Consider the following 15140-nt stretch of genomic DNA (forward strand, 5'->3'; position numbering starts at 1 on the left):
GTCCATTTCCAGCACTCTGTTTTTTTCATGTGAATTTGAATTATTTTTTGGCATCACTTGCTTTCAGCCTGAATAATTTCCTTTAGTATTTTCCTACAGGGCAGTCTGCTAGCCATGAATTCTCCTGTTTTTGTTTGTGTGGGAATATTTTTATTTCACCTTCATTGTTGAGTGATAGTTTTATTGGTTATCCTTGGTTAATGCCACTGCCCTGACCTCCATTATTTCTGAGTAAATGTCAGCTCTTGATTTTATTGGGCTTTCCTTATATATGATGAGCCATTTTCCTCTTGCTGCTTTTGGCATTTTCTTTGTCTTTCACCAGCTTAAATATCATGTATAGCTCTCTTTGCATTTATTCTACTTGGAGTTTGTTAAATTTCTTGGGTGTATAGGTTAATTTTTTTTTACCCCATCAAATTTTAGAAATTTTCAGCCATCATGTCTCTGAATATTTTCTGCTCCTTTTTGTCTCCTCTCCTTCTAACACCTCAGTGACCCCCCCCACCATATTTCTCAGAGGTCTGTTTATTTTTATTTGTTCTTTTTTCTCCCCACTCTTCAGACTGCAGAATTGCTACTGATCTGTATTCAAGTTCATGGGCTCTGTCTTCTCTCAGCTCAGATCTACTTCTGAGCCCTTGGTGAATTTACCACTTCAGTTTTTGACCTTTCAACTCCAGAATTTCTGTTTACATTTTTTGTAGTAGTTTCTGCCTCTTTCATGATGTTCTCTCTTTGGTGAGACATCGTCCCTTCCTCACCTTCAGTTTTTTAGACATGGTTCCCTTTTGTTCTTGGAGCTGTTTTGAAATCTGCCTGACAAGTCCAACATCTGGACCTCCTCAAAGGTAGTTTCCGTCACCTGCTTACTTTCCCATGTGTGGCTCACAGTCTCCTGTTTCTTTTCATGTCTCAGAAATTTTGGTGGAACTGGACATTGTAGATAATATATTGAAGAGACTCTGGATGTTGATGATGCCTAGGACCTTGTTGTGCTGTTGTTTGCTTATTTGTCTAGTGACTCGGCTGTACTGTTTCCATAAACTTTGTTTGCCCTGCAGTGTGCAGCCACTGATACTGCCCCCAACCCAGCGGCCACAGCCTTGGGCCTATGCGTTGTCTCCCTGACCAGACAGGCCCCCACTCCCACCCCCAGACAGTGGTATTCACCAGGTTCTCTCTGTCTCCTTCTCTGATTTTCCTGGTAAGCCTCTGGCTATTCTGTCTCTACAGGTGTCACCCAGTTAGCTTTCACTAGCAGCCAACTGGTTTCCATGTGGTTTTGAGCATGCTCTCAAGTACAACTTATCCACAGTATGACCCAGTGAAATTCTGAGCCTTTCACAGAAGCAGGATGTTGCCAGTCTTTGAGCCTTGCTCAGACCCCAGGAGGGCCCTTAGCTCTCTTTCCTTGGTTCTTTCTATTACGCTGTTTGTTGTTTTACCATTTTACTTACTGCTGCTAGCATCTTGGGACTTCTGGCCTCCTCTTAGTTGCTCAACTCACTACTAAGATTTCTGTTGTTTTAGACAATGCCTGTAGGTATGAGCTTGCACATGCTGCTCCAAATAAGGTTGGTCCTTTTAGGGAGAACTGTGGAACTGGCCATTCTGCCTCTCCCTCTGAGAAGACCACTGCACTTGAATGAGGGGCAAAGTGGCCCACTTCTCCCAGAGTGACAGCTTGGCCTACGAGTGCATGACTGGATGGCAGCCCCTACTCGTCTTGGCTTTTTCTTTTCAGAATGAGGCCTCTGCCCTAGAAGCAAGCTGGGAAAGAGGCTGTCAGGGTCCAGTATTCTTGGCCTGACATCTCTGGGATAGAGTCTTCACCCAGCAGTGGGAGCCCCAGTCCTCTTGGCCTCTACTTCCTGGAGTTGACTTTCTGCAACACAGAATTATGTATTGGGAGGTGCCAGTTGGCATGCCTTTCCCAGGGTCAAACCATAGCCCCAGACTGGCAGCAGGAAGGATAGATAGTTCCGTCTTCTAGGCCGTAAAGCTTCTGGACCCATGAGTTGGGGAAGGTATGGGCAGCAGTTGTGGCCAAATGCCACAGACTTCCGCTGTTCTTACCAAGATTTCATAGATATGTTCTTGAATACATGTTTCTCCCTTTGTTGTATGGACTTCAGGACAACTTCCAGATACTTTAAGTGGTTGTTATTTTTAAAAATAATGCTCACCAGTTAAACAATTATCTTACTGAGGAGGGAGTTCATTGACCTCCTTATAGGTCCCCTGTAGACGTTTCCACTTGCTGCCTGTTTTCATAAATCAGGTTGTTGTTTTTTTTTAAGATTTTTTATTTATTTATTTGACAGACAGAGGTCGCAAGTAGGCAAAGAGGCAGGCAGAGAGAAAGGAGGAAGCAGGCTCCCTGCTGAGCAAAGAGCCCGATGCGGGACTCAATCCCAGGACCCTGGGATCATGACCTGAGCTGAAGTCAGAGGCTTTAACCCGCTGAGCCACTCAGGTGCCCCCATAAATCAGGTTTTATTGGGACACAGTCCTATCCATTCACTGATGTGTTGTCCATAGCTGAGTTCATGCCCTGGGGGCAGAGCTGAGAGTTACAACTGAGATCACATAGCCAAAATAGCCACCGGTCCTTACAGAGATATTTTGCCGAGAAATGGCGGCATTATTTTTCTATTTTCTTTGTGGAAGACAGACCTGCAAAATGAAATCCTGAAACCAGACAGCAGCCAGGGCACCTGGAGTCCATCCGCCTCCTGCGTTCGTACCCGCGGCTCAGAGGTCAGATGAAGAAGGGATGGACAAGTAGTATGCCATTGGAACTGCAGGAGAAGTTGTGGCAGTCAGATCATTTGAAAAACATCCTTGTTATCTGCTTTTGGTTGTATGTCGTATTGGTCCATTGTTAAATTTTTAACTTTCTGTGATATCTTTTCTTGTTCTATATCAGTATTCCATTTTAGATCTGATGCAGTATTTTTACATGTTGTAATCATCTTCCTAAAGTGGCCCTAAGTTGTGTAAGCATCCTCCCTGTGGGAGGCCGGGGAGCAGTGTGACCATATTCGAGCTGTAGGTCTGTGTTCCCTGAGTGCTGGTGTTCTGCTCACTGCATTCATGAATATTTACTGTGTCAGCTTGTCACCCGACCTCCATTTCCATTGTACGTCCTTTAAACATAAGCAGGTAGGTTCTGTACGTCTCTGGAGTCACTGGCCTGACCTGCTGGTTGTTTCTTTGTGAATTGCCCTCTGTGGGCATGCCTTTGGCTTCACCCAGAGACACGGTGTGGGGTGTGGGACAGGCTCGGGCTGAGAGGACAGAGCGGGCTCGACAAGACATGGAGGACTGTAGGCGGCCGGGGTGGCAGTTGGGGGAGGGGAGCAGGGCAGGCCAGCATCTTGCCAGGACTCCTGACAGGGCTCTGAACTTCTAGAGGGTGTGGGGTCCGCTCTTCCCGTGCCTCCAGGGCCAAGCAGACATCAAGGGAATAGCAGACTGAAGAGTATGGGGCATCCAAGTGGCCCTGGAACAGTGGGTCATAGGAGTGACCTTCTGTCTTGCAGCACTGCTTTAAAGGACACTGCATCTGGCTGACCCCTGACATCCTCAAACGGGATGGCAACTGGGGCGCCTGGAGTCCGTTCGGCTCCTGCTCGCGCACCTGCGGCACAGGCGTGAAGTTCAGGACCCGCCAGTGTGACAACCCACAGTGAGTCCGCCCCACTGTTTCCTACCCTCCTGTGTGGTAGCTGAGGTCCCCGAGGCCCCTTGCCAGCCGGCCCTATCCTACAAGGCCGCCATGCCTGTCCATGACTTCTGGAGAGGGTATGAAGGCCGGTAGCTCAGGCTTCTCATCACCATCCCTGGGAGCAAGCAGAGACTCAGAGAGGGGAGGATCTTGCCTCAGATCACACAGCCTGCTGGGGCAGAGCCAGCCCTGGACGCGGGCAACCTTGTCTCCTAGGCCGCTGGCCTGGGGCCATTCCCCGCAACCTGGCCCACACCCTGCTCTAGATACTGACTTACTCAGCCCTTCTTAGTCAAGGACATGGAAGACAGAAGTTGTAGCAGCAATGGGGATAAGGCAGAGGGATCTCTTGGGCTCCCAGATGCCAGGCAAGAAGAAGGGTCAGCAACATGCCATCCTGGGCATGTATGATAGGGTTTGCCTAGGGAGGGTGCCCCCGTGCCTGCCAGGCTTCCACCCCCAGCTGTGCTCCTCCTCCTGCCTCCTATGCAAACCCCAAATTCTGTGCTCTATTGTCCTCCCTTAGGTTCCTTTAATGTCCCTCCATGGCAGCACACTCTGTGAATATCTCTCAGGTCTGGGCCCTGCCAGTCCTGCACCATGCCTCCCCCAGTGCACTGCCCGGGGAAAGGGAGAGTGCACAAGGAGGGCACACAGGTCTGTGTGTGTCTCCTGGGCCCCTGCAGCGCTTTGTGACACAGGGTGCCTAAGTGAGCCCCACGGGCCCCAGGCAGCCTACTTCATGGATTGATTGTGGGTGCACGTACTGTCATGTAAACGGGACCCCCCACAGATGACCACTCGCTCTGGTCTTCCACCTACTCTAGGGAGGCCCCACAGCTGCCGGAAGACATATGGCTTTGTCTTTCTTTGGCTTGTTTGGTGTTTTAAAGATCCTGGTTTACAGGAAAATACAAAAGTATCTGAAATTTCACATGACAAAAAAAAGAGAGAATCTTATTTCCAGCTTCCAGATTGGGCATCCCTGCAACACCAGGCCCAAATACAGTCTGATGGGCGATGAACGACTCAGACCAGCCCCTTCATGGGGCAGCCCGACCCAGCCATCTTCATTCACCTGCTCCATCCACCTGGACCCCCTCGATATTTGGGTTGGGGCCCTAAGCCCTAAGCCTGAGTCCTAGGTTCATCACCCTGCCCTGGATCATACCACAGCCTTGCAGGATTGGGTATGACATTATGTTCGTGTGTGTTTTTCTCGGAGAGCAGGGCTCTAGTTTCATATCAACTTCTCAAAGGAGCCCGTGACCCCAAAATTTAAGCCCTCAGGTACACGGGTCCTCAGGCCCTTCCAGATAGGCTGGGTTCCAGCCTCTGCAGCAGTTCCCACACCCTGCTTGGCCAGCCCCCAGGGAGCCAGAGGGGGTCAGCACCCTCGGCTCTGGGCAGAGAGGTCAAGTCTGCATTGGTCTGGAAGGGATGTGCCCTGGGGTCCAGCAGTGGGAAAGCCCAAACCCCAGGGGCACCAGCTCATGCCTGGAGAACTCTCTGCCTGCTTCTGACCAATTCCTACCCGAGGGCTCCAGGCCCCATCCTGGTAAGGTGCAAAGCACCCCCACCTTCCTCCTTTCAAGCAGTCCTGGGGCTATTATGCCTGCCTCAGGATGACAAAGGAAATTGATAAGACAGGATGTTAGGACCCCGGAGGCTCTGGGGTGCTGGGTGAGGACCACCAGGGTTCCCAACCCACAGCACAGTGCCTGGCATGCAGCAAGGCTCAGGACCTGCGATGGGTCTCTCCTGCCCCTTCATGTGCTGATGGAGTGACTCAGGTCCAGGCTGCACAGCTGAGAGGGCAGATCTGGCCCAGTGCCCCAGCATCCAGGCCCTGAAGCCTGGTGCCTGACTCTGGGCGCTTTGGTTCCAGAAGACTCATCACCAGACCAGTCTTGAGGTTAGGGAGGTGGGCTCCATGTTCTTCTGTCCTTCTGAACCTGTGTTCTCTAGGGAGTTTCTACTCCTCCGGCTGCCCCAGCCTCCTTGGTGGCAGCAAGAGACCAGCGCAGCTGTGACAGGAGCTGTCTGTTCGTGTCAGCCGTCAGGCCTAGTGCCAGTGCTCCCTCCGCAATAGTGACTGTCAGACAGCACTGTCAGGGCGCAGTGACAACTGTTCCCACCATCATCAGGCAGCTGCAGGGCCCAGAGCATTTCAGAGCTCCTGGGCTCCACGAAGCCTCTGTGTCAGCAGCCCAGGCAGTCCCCACGTGCCCCCCCTTTCGTGCATCCTCCCTGGGGGTGACGGGGGTGACCGTGAGACTGTGCACTGTCCCAACTATAGCTGCGGCTCCGTGCTTGTCTGTCTGCAGCCTTCCTTGCAGCACAGAAGCCAGCGTGGCAGTGCGGCGCAGTTCCCAGCTGCCCCTGCTTGCTGGCCCGGGCTCCCCATGTGTCCTTCATGCTCCCCACTCTGTGACTGCAGAAGCACAGGTGGTCTAGTCCCCGGCTCTGCACTTGGTCTTCCTCGCCCACCTTCCCTGAATTCTCCAGCTCACTTTCTAGTTTGGAGTTTGCATGGCTCTCCATTGGAACCAATACACCTCCTTCCTGCTGCTCCCTACACCTATCGAGGGGATGCCCTTGTCGGGGGCCCCATGGGTAGTGGCCGTGATGTAAATCTCAGAGCTGCTCCTTTTCATCCACCCCATCTTGGGTGTCTCCTGCTGCTTTCTCCACAGATGTCTTATATCACTTTTCCCCACCACCATCCGTCAAGAACGTGGCCCTGGGGAGGGGCCTCGAGGGCACCAGCCTCATTCCTTGTCCACTCTGCTGTGCCATGCACAGCCGCACTGACCACCCTGTGACGTAGGTAGGGTGTGACCCTCGCCCAAGTCTCCGGTGGGGCCTCAGGCCCTGCTCCGCACTGCCATGCCAGGCAGATGGCGGCGCTGAAGTCCCCAGCTCCTCCTGGGGTGCAGTCCCACGGCCGGCACCTTTTCTGGCCTTTGCCATGGGGCTAGTGCTTTGTGGGTGAGTGCTGTTCTCAGGGAAGTGGGGGGATTAGGGAAACTCAGCCCTGGGTCTCTGAGGTGGGGGGAAGCCAGAGAACAGTGTCTGCTGCATTCCCGACCCTGTCGGGAACTTGTGCGGCAGTATTCTGCGGGTTTGGAATTGTTCTTTGAGTTCCCACCATGTGTCAGGCACAGTCCTAAGCCCAGATGTGGAGGAGACTCCCCCACCTCCTCCATCTTGGGATTCATGTCCCAGGAAAGGCAGAGCCGTAACAGCCAGCCACAGCCCACCGTTGGTTCGGTCACAGAGACGGGAGCTGGGGGTGGGGGCGCACGGGGGCCCGGCTGATGCTGCCTTCCTGTGGGGGTCCCAGAGGGAGGGATTACCAGTCCCTTTATGCTTCATGGATGAGGGGGACTGCCTGGGCCCTGCAGCTAGGACAGGGCAGGGCTGGGTCCCTTCACTCTGCACAGCTGCCTCCCACACCTGAAATTCAGGACAAGTGGCACGCCTTGTGCTGGCCTCTTCCTGGTGGCCCGGAGCTACAAGGCCTTCCTCTTTCTCCTCCAGCCCAGCCAATGGGGGCCGCACCTGTTCAGGCCTTGCCTACGATTTCCAGCTCTGCAACTCCCAGGACTGCCCTGATGCCCTGGCTGACTTCCGCGAGGAGCAGTGCCGGCAGTGGGACCTGTACTTCGAGCACGGCGATGCCCAGCACCACTGGCTGCCCCACGAGCACCGGGACGGTGAGCCCCCAGGGACAGAGTAGAGCAGGTGCTCGGCGGTGGTGCCCCAGGTTGGGGACAGGCTGTGGCTATCAGCAGAGCCCACAGGGGCCCAGTCCTAGAATTTTTAAACATACCGTGGGAGTGGGTGCCAGGGCAGACAGGGTCCCCATCCTGGAGAGGAGCTGCAGTGTAGAGGGAAAGGCCGTCAGAGCCTCAGGGATCTGTGCCAACATCAGCCTGGCTCTGTTGGGAAAAGCTCTTCCTAAATCCAATAGCCTGGGGCCAAAGGCCCCAAGGCAGACTCGCCAAGGGATTTGTAGTCACCTGTCCCCGTTCACTTTCTGTCCCAGGCCCAGGGCAAGGCTGTGAAGGCCAGGTATTTCCCAAGAAAAGTCTCGGGAGAGCTTCTCCCTTGTATGGTGTTTCTCTTGAGCAAACTTGGGGAGCTAGCGAGCCGTGCAGCTGGGCCTCCTCGCCAGCACCCTGCCACTTCCCTTCCAGCCAAGGAGAGATGCCACCTGTACTGCGAGTCCAGGGAGACTGGGGAGGTGGTGTCCATGAAGCGCATGGTGCACGACGGGACACGCTGCTCTTATAAGGATGCCTTCAGCCTGTGTGTGCGCGGGGAGTGCAGGGTGAGTGCCGTGGGGATGGGGGCGCAGGGGTGTGGGCGCCACAGCTCAAGATGTCGGCTTCCTGGGGTTATGGGGCAGCCTCGTGGAGGCTGCAAAGTGTCGGAATGCAAAGTGTCAGAACCAGTGCCTGGAATAGGGAAGGCATGATTTCTTCCCTGTGCCAACGGCCCTCAGACTTGAGTGTGTCTGTGGGCTCCTGAGGAGCTTGAGGGCCCCACCTCAGAGGTTCTGACTCTGTAGCTCAAGGCCGGGCCTAGGTGCATAAATTTTACATGTTTCCCTGGTGGTTCTGCTGCATGTGGTTCACAGGCGACCAGTTGCAGAGTGCTGCCACCTTCTTGCACTCTGCTGGGCCCAGACAGCTCATTCTCCATCAGGGCGGCCCACCATGGGGCTTGCTGATTCGGCCCTTTGTAGAAAAGCCCTGCTGGGTTTTCCATTATCGCGTCTTTGGCTTCAATCTCGGGCTGTCACAAGAAACAACAGTGCAATAACCTTGCATTACCATCATGGCGTGAGCAGAGGCCTGCCCTCTGCCAGACTCCCTAGAAATAGCTGGAGGCCTCCCTGGAGTCTGATGAGGCAGGGCCAATTGTAGGATCTTAGAGGCTGACTTCTGTCACGTTTTCCTGAGAGACAGGATCTTCAGGAGGCCTCAGGCAGAAAGCCTGGCAGATTGCCACAGGCATCCCAGAGAAAGAGGGCGAGGCCAGGAGAGTGAGGAGGTAGGGTGCGGGGCGGCCAGACTGTGCTCAGAACTTCTGTCCACTCATGGAGGATGGTAGCCTGCAGCAAAGGAGGCTCCTCTAGACACAGCGGCCAGGGACCGGAGGGGAGCCACCCTGCTTGAGTCCGGCACGGAGGCCACGCTGCACAGTCCGCTCAGGTGGTGAGACCACATATGGAGGAACAGAGACAGCAGCATCGCCTTTGTTCCTGCAGGGTTTTAATTTATGGAGGTGACCTAGTGACAACCCAGAGAGGCCAGTGCCATTGAAGGAAGAACGAGTTACTTAGGTTTCCTGAGAGAAGGGCTCACCTCACTATGCAGGGCCCCGTGGGGAAGCACCAGGTTTGGTCGGGGGTGGGGAGGTAAAAAAGGGGTTGGGGGGCAGAGTTTTATGGGGGTCTCCTCAGGAAAGGCAGGCCGGACCCAGGAAACAGTTGAGGATGGGCAGGATCTGGGCTGGAGGGGAGGCCCCGGCTTCCTGTCACCTGGCCTGGGGATGATTCCTGGCAGGGGAAGTATCAGCTTGTGCGTGAGAGGCAGATCAAGGTGGTTATGGGGGATTGTTGTTTTACATACAAAAGGTGCTCCCAGACCAGCCCTTTGCTACCCATAAAAGCAGGCATGAGGGAGGGGCAGCCTGTCCCTAGCCAGCAAGTTCAAGATCTCAAAAGAGATTATATTATAAGACATGGAGGGGGTAGAGCTGGGTGGAGTTGTCGGTTGAGCGCCTCACTTGGTTTCAGGTCAGGTCATTATCTCAGGATGGTGGGATTGAGCCCCGTGTCAGGCTCTCACTCTGCCAGGAGTCAGCTTGGGATTCTCTCTCTCCTTCCTCCCTTCCCCTTGCTCGGGCGTGCATGCTCTTTCCGTGTCTGTCTAAAATAAGATAAAGTCTTTAAAAAAAAAAAAAGAACATCATAAGACACAGAAAAAATTTAGAACCATGACCAACACCAGCCGTATTACATTTAGTAATAGAAGTGGCTTTAAGCAGCAACTGTGATATGGCCGCAAACATAATGGAGAAGCCAGAGCACCCATTCACCGTCTCAGGAGCTAGAGCTTCACTGCACCGTTGACAGTCGAAGAAGAGGAGATGAAGCATTTCATTAATGATGATTTTGAAGGAACGACAGCAGGATGAGCAATTTCTTGCATCATTGGAAAACAGAAATATTTGTGTTTAATGTGATCATATAGCAGAAGTTCTAAAGCAAAGGAGAGGGGTTGGGACCACACTGAAGACGTGAGCAGTAGTTAAGATGAGGTACCGAGTCCTCACAATGCCTGGGGACGTGCAGCCCTTCTTGTGAAAGTATCTCATGCTGGGTCAAAAATCATGCCCGAGTGGACGCTGTCAATTAGGGAATATCAAAACACGACTCAAGAAGGTTAAGAGTGAAATGACAGCAGAAGACGCTTCGGGAGAACAGAGATCCATGTGCACGTACACATGTTCACACAGAGAAAGAAATGAAAAGAGTATCAAGAATTAAATGAGGCCAACAGAATAAAGGGCACAGTCCACTGCCCTGAGAAAGTAATAGTGAGTTATCAAATATATCATCCGAAAATGGCATTGAGAAAGGCAGAGATTGAAAGAAGCTAGCATCTGTCCTGATCTGAGGACTCACCTGCAGGATTTCATAACAGATGGGAGGGGAGGGAAGCAGCACCTCATGAGCTGTGGGCCCTTCCCCGTGGGACAGGGAGCCTGCCATCTCCGCCAGTGTCCTCCAGCCTGGCTTGGACTGCAGCAGAGTCCAGCGGCCAGCCCTCTCTGACCATTGCCTCAATGGGCAGCAGCCACACAATGCCTCTTGGGGACATGGGCCCTCCCCAACCTGAGCCGTCAACCCCAGTAGGACCACAAGTGAGATTTCAGACCCACACACTGACCCTGGTTTTCATTAGCCTCTTCTACTCAGTTAATGTCTTACGCACATGTTCCCCCTTATTCAGGCGCTGAATGTTAGAATGGCATCTCCTGAAGGTCTGTAGACACTTGCCAGGGATGCAGTCTCCCCCCCCGCCGGGGACAGTGCTTGCTTGCTCTGGGGGGTCAGGCCTCCTGATGAGCTGACCAGCAGCTGCTCAGACAAAACCGCTCCTCTCTAGGGCAGGCTGGCTCCTGTCCACTGTGATTATTAGACATACCTTGATTCCAGAAAAAAACAAAAGGTGATTTAAAAAATGCCTGAGAAGTAAGGAAAAAGGGTGACAGGCCATGTTAATATCTCTGGAGTTCTGACAGATCAAGTACTTAATTTATTCTGCTTTCCCTTTTGCTCACCTCTTGTGATTCTTGGGGAAAAGTCTCCATTGGAACAAGTGTCTTAAAATGTAGCCTGTTGCTTTGTTTTCCCTCTGTCCAGATGCCCTCCTTCTGTTCCAGCCAGCTGAATTTCTAACTAGTGTTTTGGGTTGTACATGGGCTGCAAGTCTTTTTAGAAAGAGCACATGAGCCAGTGAAGAGCTTCTAGAACAGAGTTGGTCCTCTGGTAAGGTTCACGAAATGATGTGGGCTTCGGAGTCCGGAGTTTGGGAGAGCACCTTCCGGATGCTGCTTTGCTCCCTGGCACTGCCTCCCACCTGCCTCTACAACTCAGAGGATTTTTGCTTCTGGTTTATTCTGTCTGAAAGAGAGCATGAGTCCCCCTCAGGTGAGAGGCTGAAGCAACCCTTCTCGCAGGGAGTGTAACTGTCCTGGCCTAAAAGCGGGTTCTCCCCGCCCCCCACACCAACTCCAGCCTTCTCTGAGGAAGGGAGCCTGTGACTGTTTCCAAGGCCCATCTCCTCCCCCCTAGCAAGAGCCCCCACAGGCTGGGCTGCTCTGACACCGTGTCATGAACATGGAAACCAACTCGGAGTGAGAGCAGCGTGCCCCCTGAGACCTCCATCTAGAAATGGCAAGTGGGCACATTCGGCTCAGGCTTCTGCACCTTTAAAGACCAATGTTTTCGTTTGGTCTTCTTTTTTCCCTGGTAGATCACGTTGTCTTCCTTGGCTAATTCCCCCCCCCCCCCCCCCCCGCCCCGCTCAGGAATCATTAAAATAAACATGAGCATGTTCATTTCAGTGATTGTTTTTCACCCCGCTCACTTTCAAAAATGATTCAAAGGGCTTATGATTACACCGGAATGGATAAGACCAAACACCATCAACATCAACATCTGTCCATACCTTCAGACATGATTCATGAACCACTCCTCTGTAGCCTTTTCATGGTGCAGAGCCCCTGCCCTGCAAGGCCATCGTGAGACAAAAGTCAGAAATCAAAGAGCAGAGGGAGAAGTGGGTTTTTCCAGAGGAAGGTAGCAGGGATGACCTTGAAGGGAAAATTAGCTCTGAGCTTCCTGGCAGCCTTGGCAAAAAGGAAAACCTGTCACGCTCTGATGCACTCTAGGACAGGCAGAGGGAGCCGACTAGCTCAGAGGGTGGGCTGTCTTCCTTGGCTGAGCTAGGAGAGAGTGGCGTCAGGCGACATGCTCAGGCCCATCCTGCAGGAGCTCCTTCTGTGGAGTTCCCCGGTCCTGGGAATGGTATGCTGCCATAGCTGTGGAGAGTAGAACCTGAACTTGTTACTACCTTGGCTGGGTGGCCCAGGTCAAGGGAACAACCCTGCTTAGTGTGGAATAATTCTGACACTGGAGTAGGTGATATTGAGAGGATTTCTTGAATGAATGGAGGTCCGGTTGTTCTCACCAACTCTTGTCGACTCCTGCACAGACACCCCAGAGACAGACTCAAGGGGGCATGGCGTTCTTGGGTCCTGCAGGCCCAAGCTTTGGGTGGGAGCCCCAGCCGGGCTGCACTGCGTGGGAGAAGGGCAGAGGCTAGGTCTGATTCACAGCCACTGGGACAGAGACATCCATGCAGAGGCTATAGTCGCCAGGCCAGGCCAGGCTCGGCAGGTGGCCCCAGTCAGGCTGTGCAGAGCCCTCTGAGATCACACTGTCCAGATGAGCAGAGGAGGGGCAGGAAGCAGCACTGGTGGCCTGTGGGTAGGCACACAAGGGTCTGTCTTGCTCCAAAGCCCAGTCTCTTTCCTCTGCATCAGAAACCTCTAAGGGGGGTGCAGGCTTGCGCTGCAGGGAGAACAGATGGCAGGGTCCTGGGGGCACAGATCAGGTTGGGGGCGCAAGTGGGCAAGGCTGGTGAGTACACACCGCACACCATCCTCCTGCAGAAGGTGGGCTGCGACGGAGTGATCGGCTCCAGCAAGCAGGAAGACAAGTGCGGCGTGTGTGGAGGGGACAACACCCACTGCAAAGTGGTCAAGGGCACATTCACACGCTCCCCCAAAAAGCTCGGTGAGTGAGCCCCTCCCTCCACCCCCTGGTGCCTGATTTTCTGCTGGCAGGATGGGGGGACGGGGGCACGAGAGGGGGAGGGAAGAGCCTAAGTCAGGTACAGCCTGAGCCAGGCTCCAGGCTGGGTGGGGAACAGGAACCTGGGTCTCAGGGGTCAGGGCAGAGAATTCCAACATACAAGTGCACAGGGCAGATCTCAGTCTTTATTTGAGGGCTGGGGCCTGCATAGGGCACCCCTCCCTTGCCTTCCAAAGCTGCCCAGCTGGACTCTGGGTCCTTTGCTCCCTGCCTCCTGCCTCCAGCTGGCTGTCAGCAGGACTGCCCTGGGCAGGCTGCAGAGCCACACAATGGGGCTGGGGAACTGGGGGTCCCAGGCCGACCTGAGCTCTGGGAGAACAGCCCTCTGGGTGGGCTTGCAATCACTATACCACTGTCCGAAACGGGGAGAAGCCACTTCGGTTTGCCTCTTAGAAAAAGGCCATGGCCTTGACTCAGAGCCGGCCCCAGGGTGCAGAGTGATTTTCCATGGCCCCATGAGAGCCCAGGGGTCTTCAGTTTGCAGATTAAATGGCTGAGGTCTAGGAGGCCAAGCAGTTTGCTGAGGGTCTACCTCCCAGATATGGCATCTTAGCTTCAAGCCCAGGTGTGGCTCCGGGCTCACCCTGAGGATTCCCTCGAAGTGTCCCGTGGAAAAGGCCCAGGGAGCACCTGAGGAGCAAAAGGGCTTTGGCCAGCTGGGACACAGTACCTGTCCCATCAGCCCTTGTCCAGGCAGGTAGTCAAGCCCATGAACCACGGGGCCATCTGGAATGGCCTTTGAGGGTGAGACCCCTCTGTGCATTGTCCGCATTCCAGTGGCCTCTTCTGACTCACTTGGCTTTGTCTTCCTACATCCCAACAAAGGTTACATCAAGATGTTTGAAATCCCGGCAGGAGCCAGACACCTGCTTATCCAGGAGGCAGACAGCACCAGCCACCACCTGTGTGAGTCTCTGAAGCCTGCCAGTTCTGGGCGTGGCTAGAGAGCCCAGGGGCAGAGGTCAGGCTGGGAGGCCCAGCTGCAGCTCCACCTCCCCTGTTCCTGGCTCAGCCCACCTGGGGGATCTTTCCTGGGGTCTTCTCCAGGCGGAGAGGCCGGGGGCTGGGATCCAAGGGCTCCTGGCAGCAGCTAGGGAGGGACATGTGTCCAAAGCATGCCGTACTCCTAGCCCACAGAGTGGTGACTGCCTACCTCCTCTTCCATCTTAAGGCCAAGGGGGGAGGCTCCCCCTACCAACTGGAAGGCAGGCAGAGTCTGCAAGCAGTGTCTGAGCAGCAGCCCCCACACCAACAAGAAAGCACCCGGGCTGGCCTGCAAATGGGGTTACGACCTGTATTTGCATATTTCCAATTAGTTTAATTTTAAATTCAAGAGATGCTACCTGGAATAGGGCTTTCTGGCATTTCTTGCAAATGTGGTTGCTCGTACTACTCTGAGTGACCTGCCTGCCTGCGGGACCGTGCCCTCCGAGACTGCTGGGATCCTTCACAGGCCTTCACCTGTTCTCACCCCCACCCGCTGAAGGCACGTGGGCCCTCCCTCTTGGGTGGTCAGGGCTGAAGTCCCAAGTGATGCTGGGAGTCACGGGGGAAATCCAGACAAGTCCATTCTCCCAGTTTGGGCCCCACCTTCCTCCTTGTGCCCTGGAGACCGGACCGGGTCAGGGGCTCCCCAAGTGCCACTGTCTGGCACCCCCACCAACACAGCGAACACCCCACTCTGTTTAATGCACATTGTTCTTTCTTCCCTGTTTTTTTTTTTTAAAGATTTTATTTATTTATTTGACAGACAGATATCACAAGTAGGCAGAGAGGCAGGCAGAGAGAGAGAGAGGAGGAAGCAGGCTCCCCGCTAAGCAGAGAGCCCCATGTGGGGCTCGATCCCAGGACCTTGGGATCATGACCTGAGCCGAAGGCAGAGGCTTTAACCCACTGAGCCACCTAGGTGCTCCCTTTCTTCCCTGTTTTAAGAGGAAACTTTATATTGCT

At 54.0% G+C, this 15140-nt stretch overlaps 1 protein-coding gene across 1 annotated transcript in view; it reads left to right on the forward strand.

The window, feature by feature from the left end:
* ADAMTS2 (ADAM metallopeptidase with thrombospondin type 1 motif 2) overlaps window positions 1-15140 on the forward strand; it is a 220089-nt gene that overhangs the window by 187061 nt on the left and 17888 nt on the right. The window contains exons 11-15 of the mRNA XM_032846790.1: window positions 3549-3694; window positions 7277-7452; window positions 7936-8069; window positions 12989-13112; window positions 14016-14096. Of these exons, the coding sequence (XP_032702681.1) occupies window positions 3549-3694; window positions 7277-7452; window positions 7936-8069; window positions 12989-13112; window positions 14016-14096 (661 nt within the window). The remainder of the gene's footprint in view (window positions 1-3548; window positions 3695-7276; window positions 7453-7935; window positions 8070-12988; window positions 13113-14015; window positions 14097-15140) is intronic.

The sequence above is a fragment of the Lontra canadensis genome, unplaced genomic scaffold (genome assembly GCF_010015895.1).
Source record: "Lontra canadensis isolate GAN:19392208 unplaced genomic scaffold, GSC_riverotter_1.0 scaffold181, whole genome shotgun sequence".
NCBI classification, from domain to species: Eukaryota; Metazoa; Chordata; class Mammalia; order Carnivora; family Mustelidae; genus Lontra; species Lontra canadensis.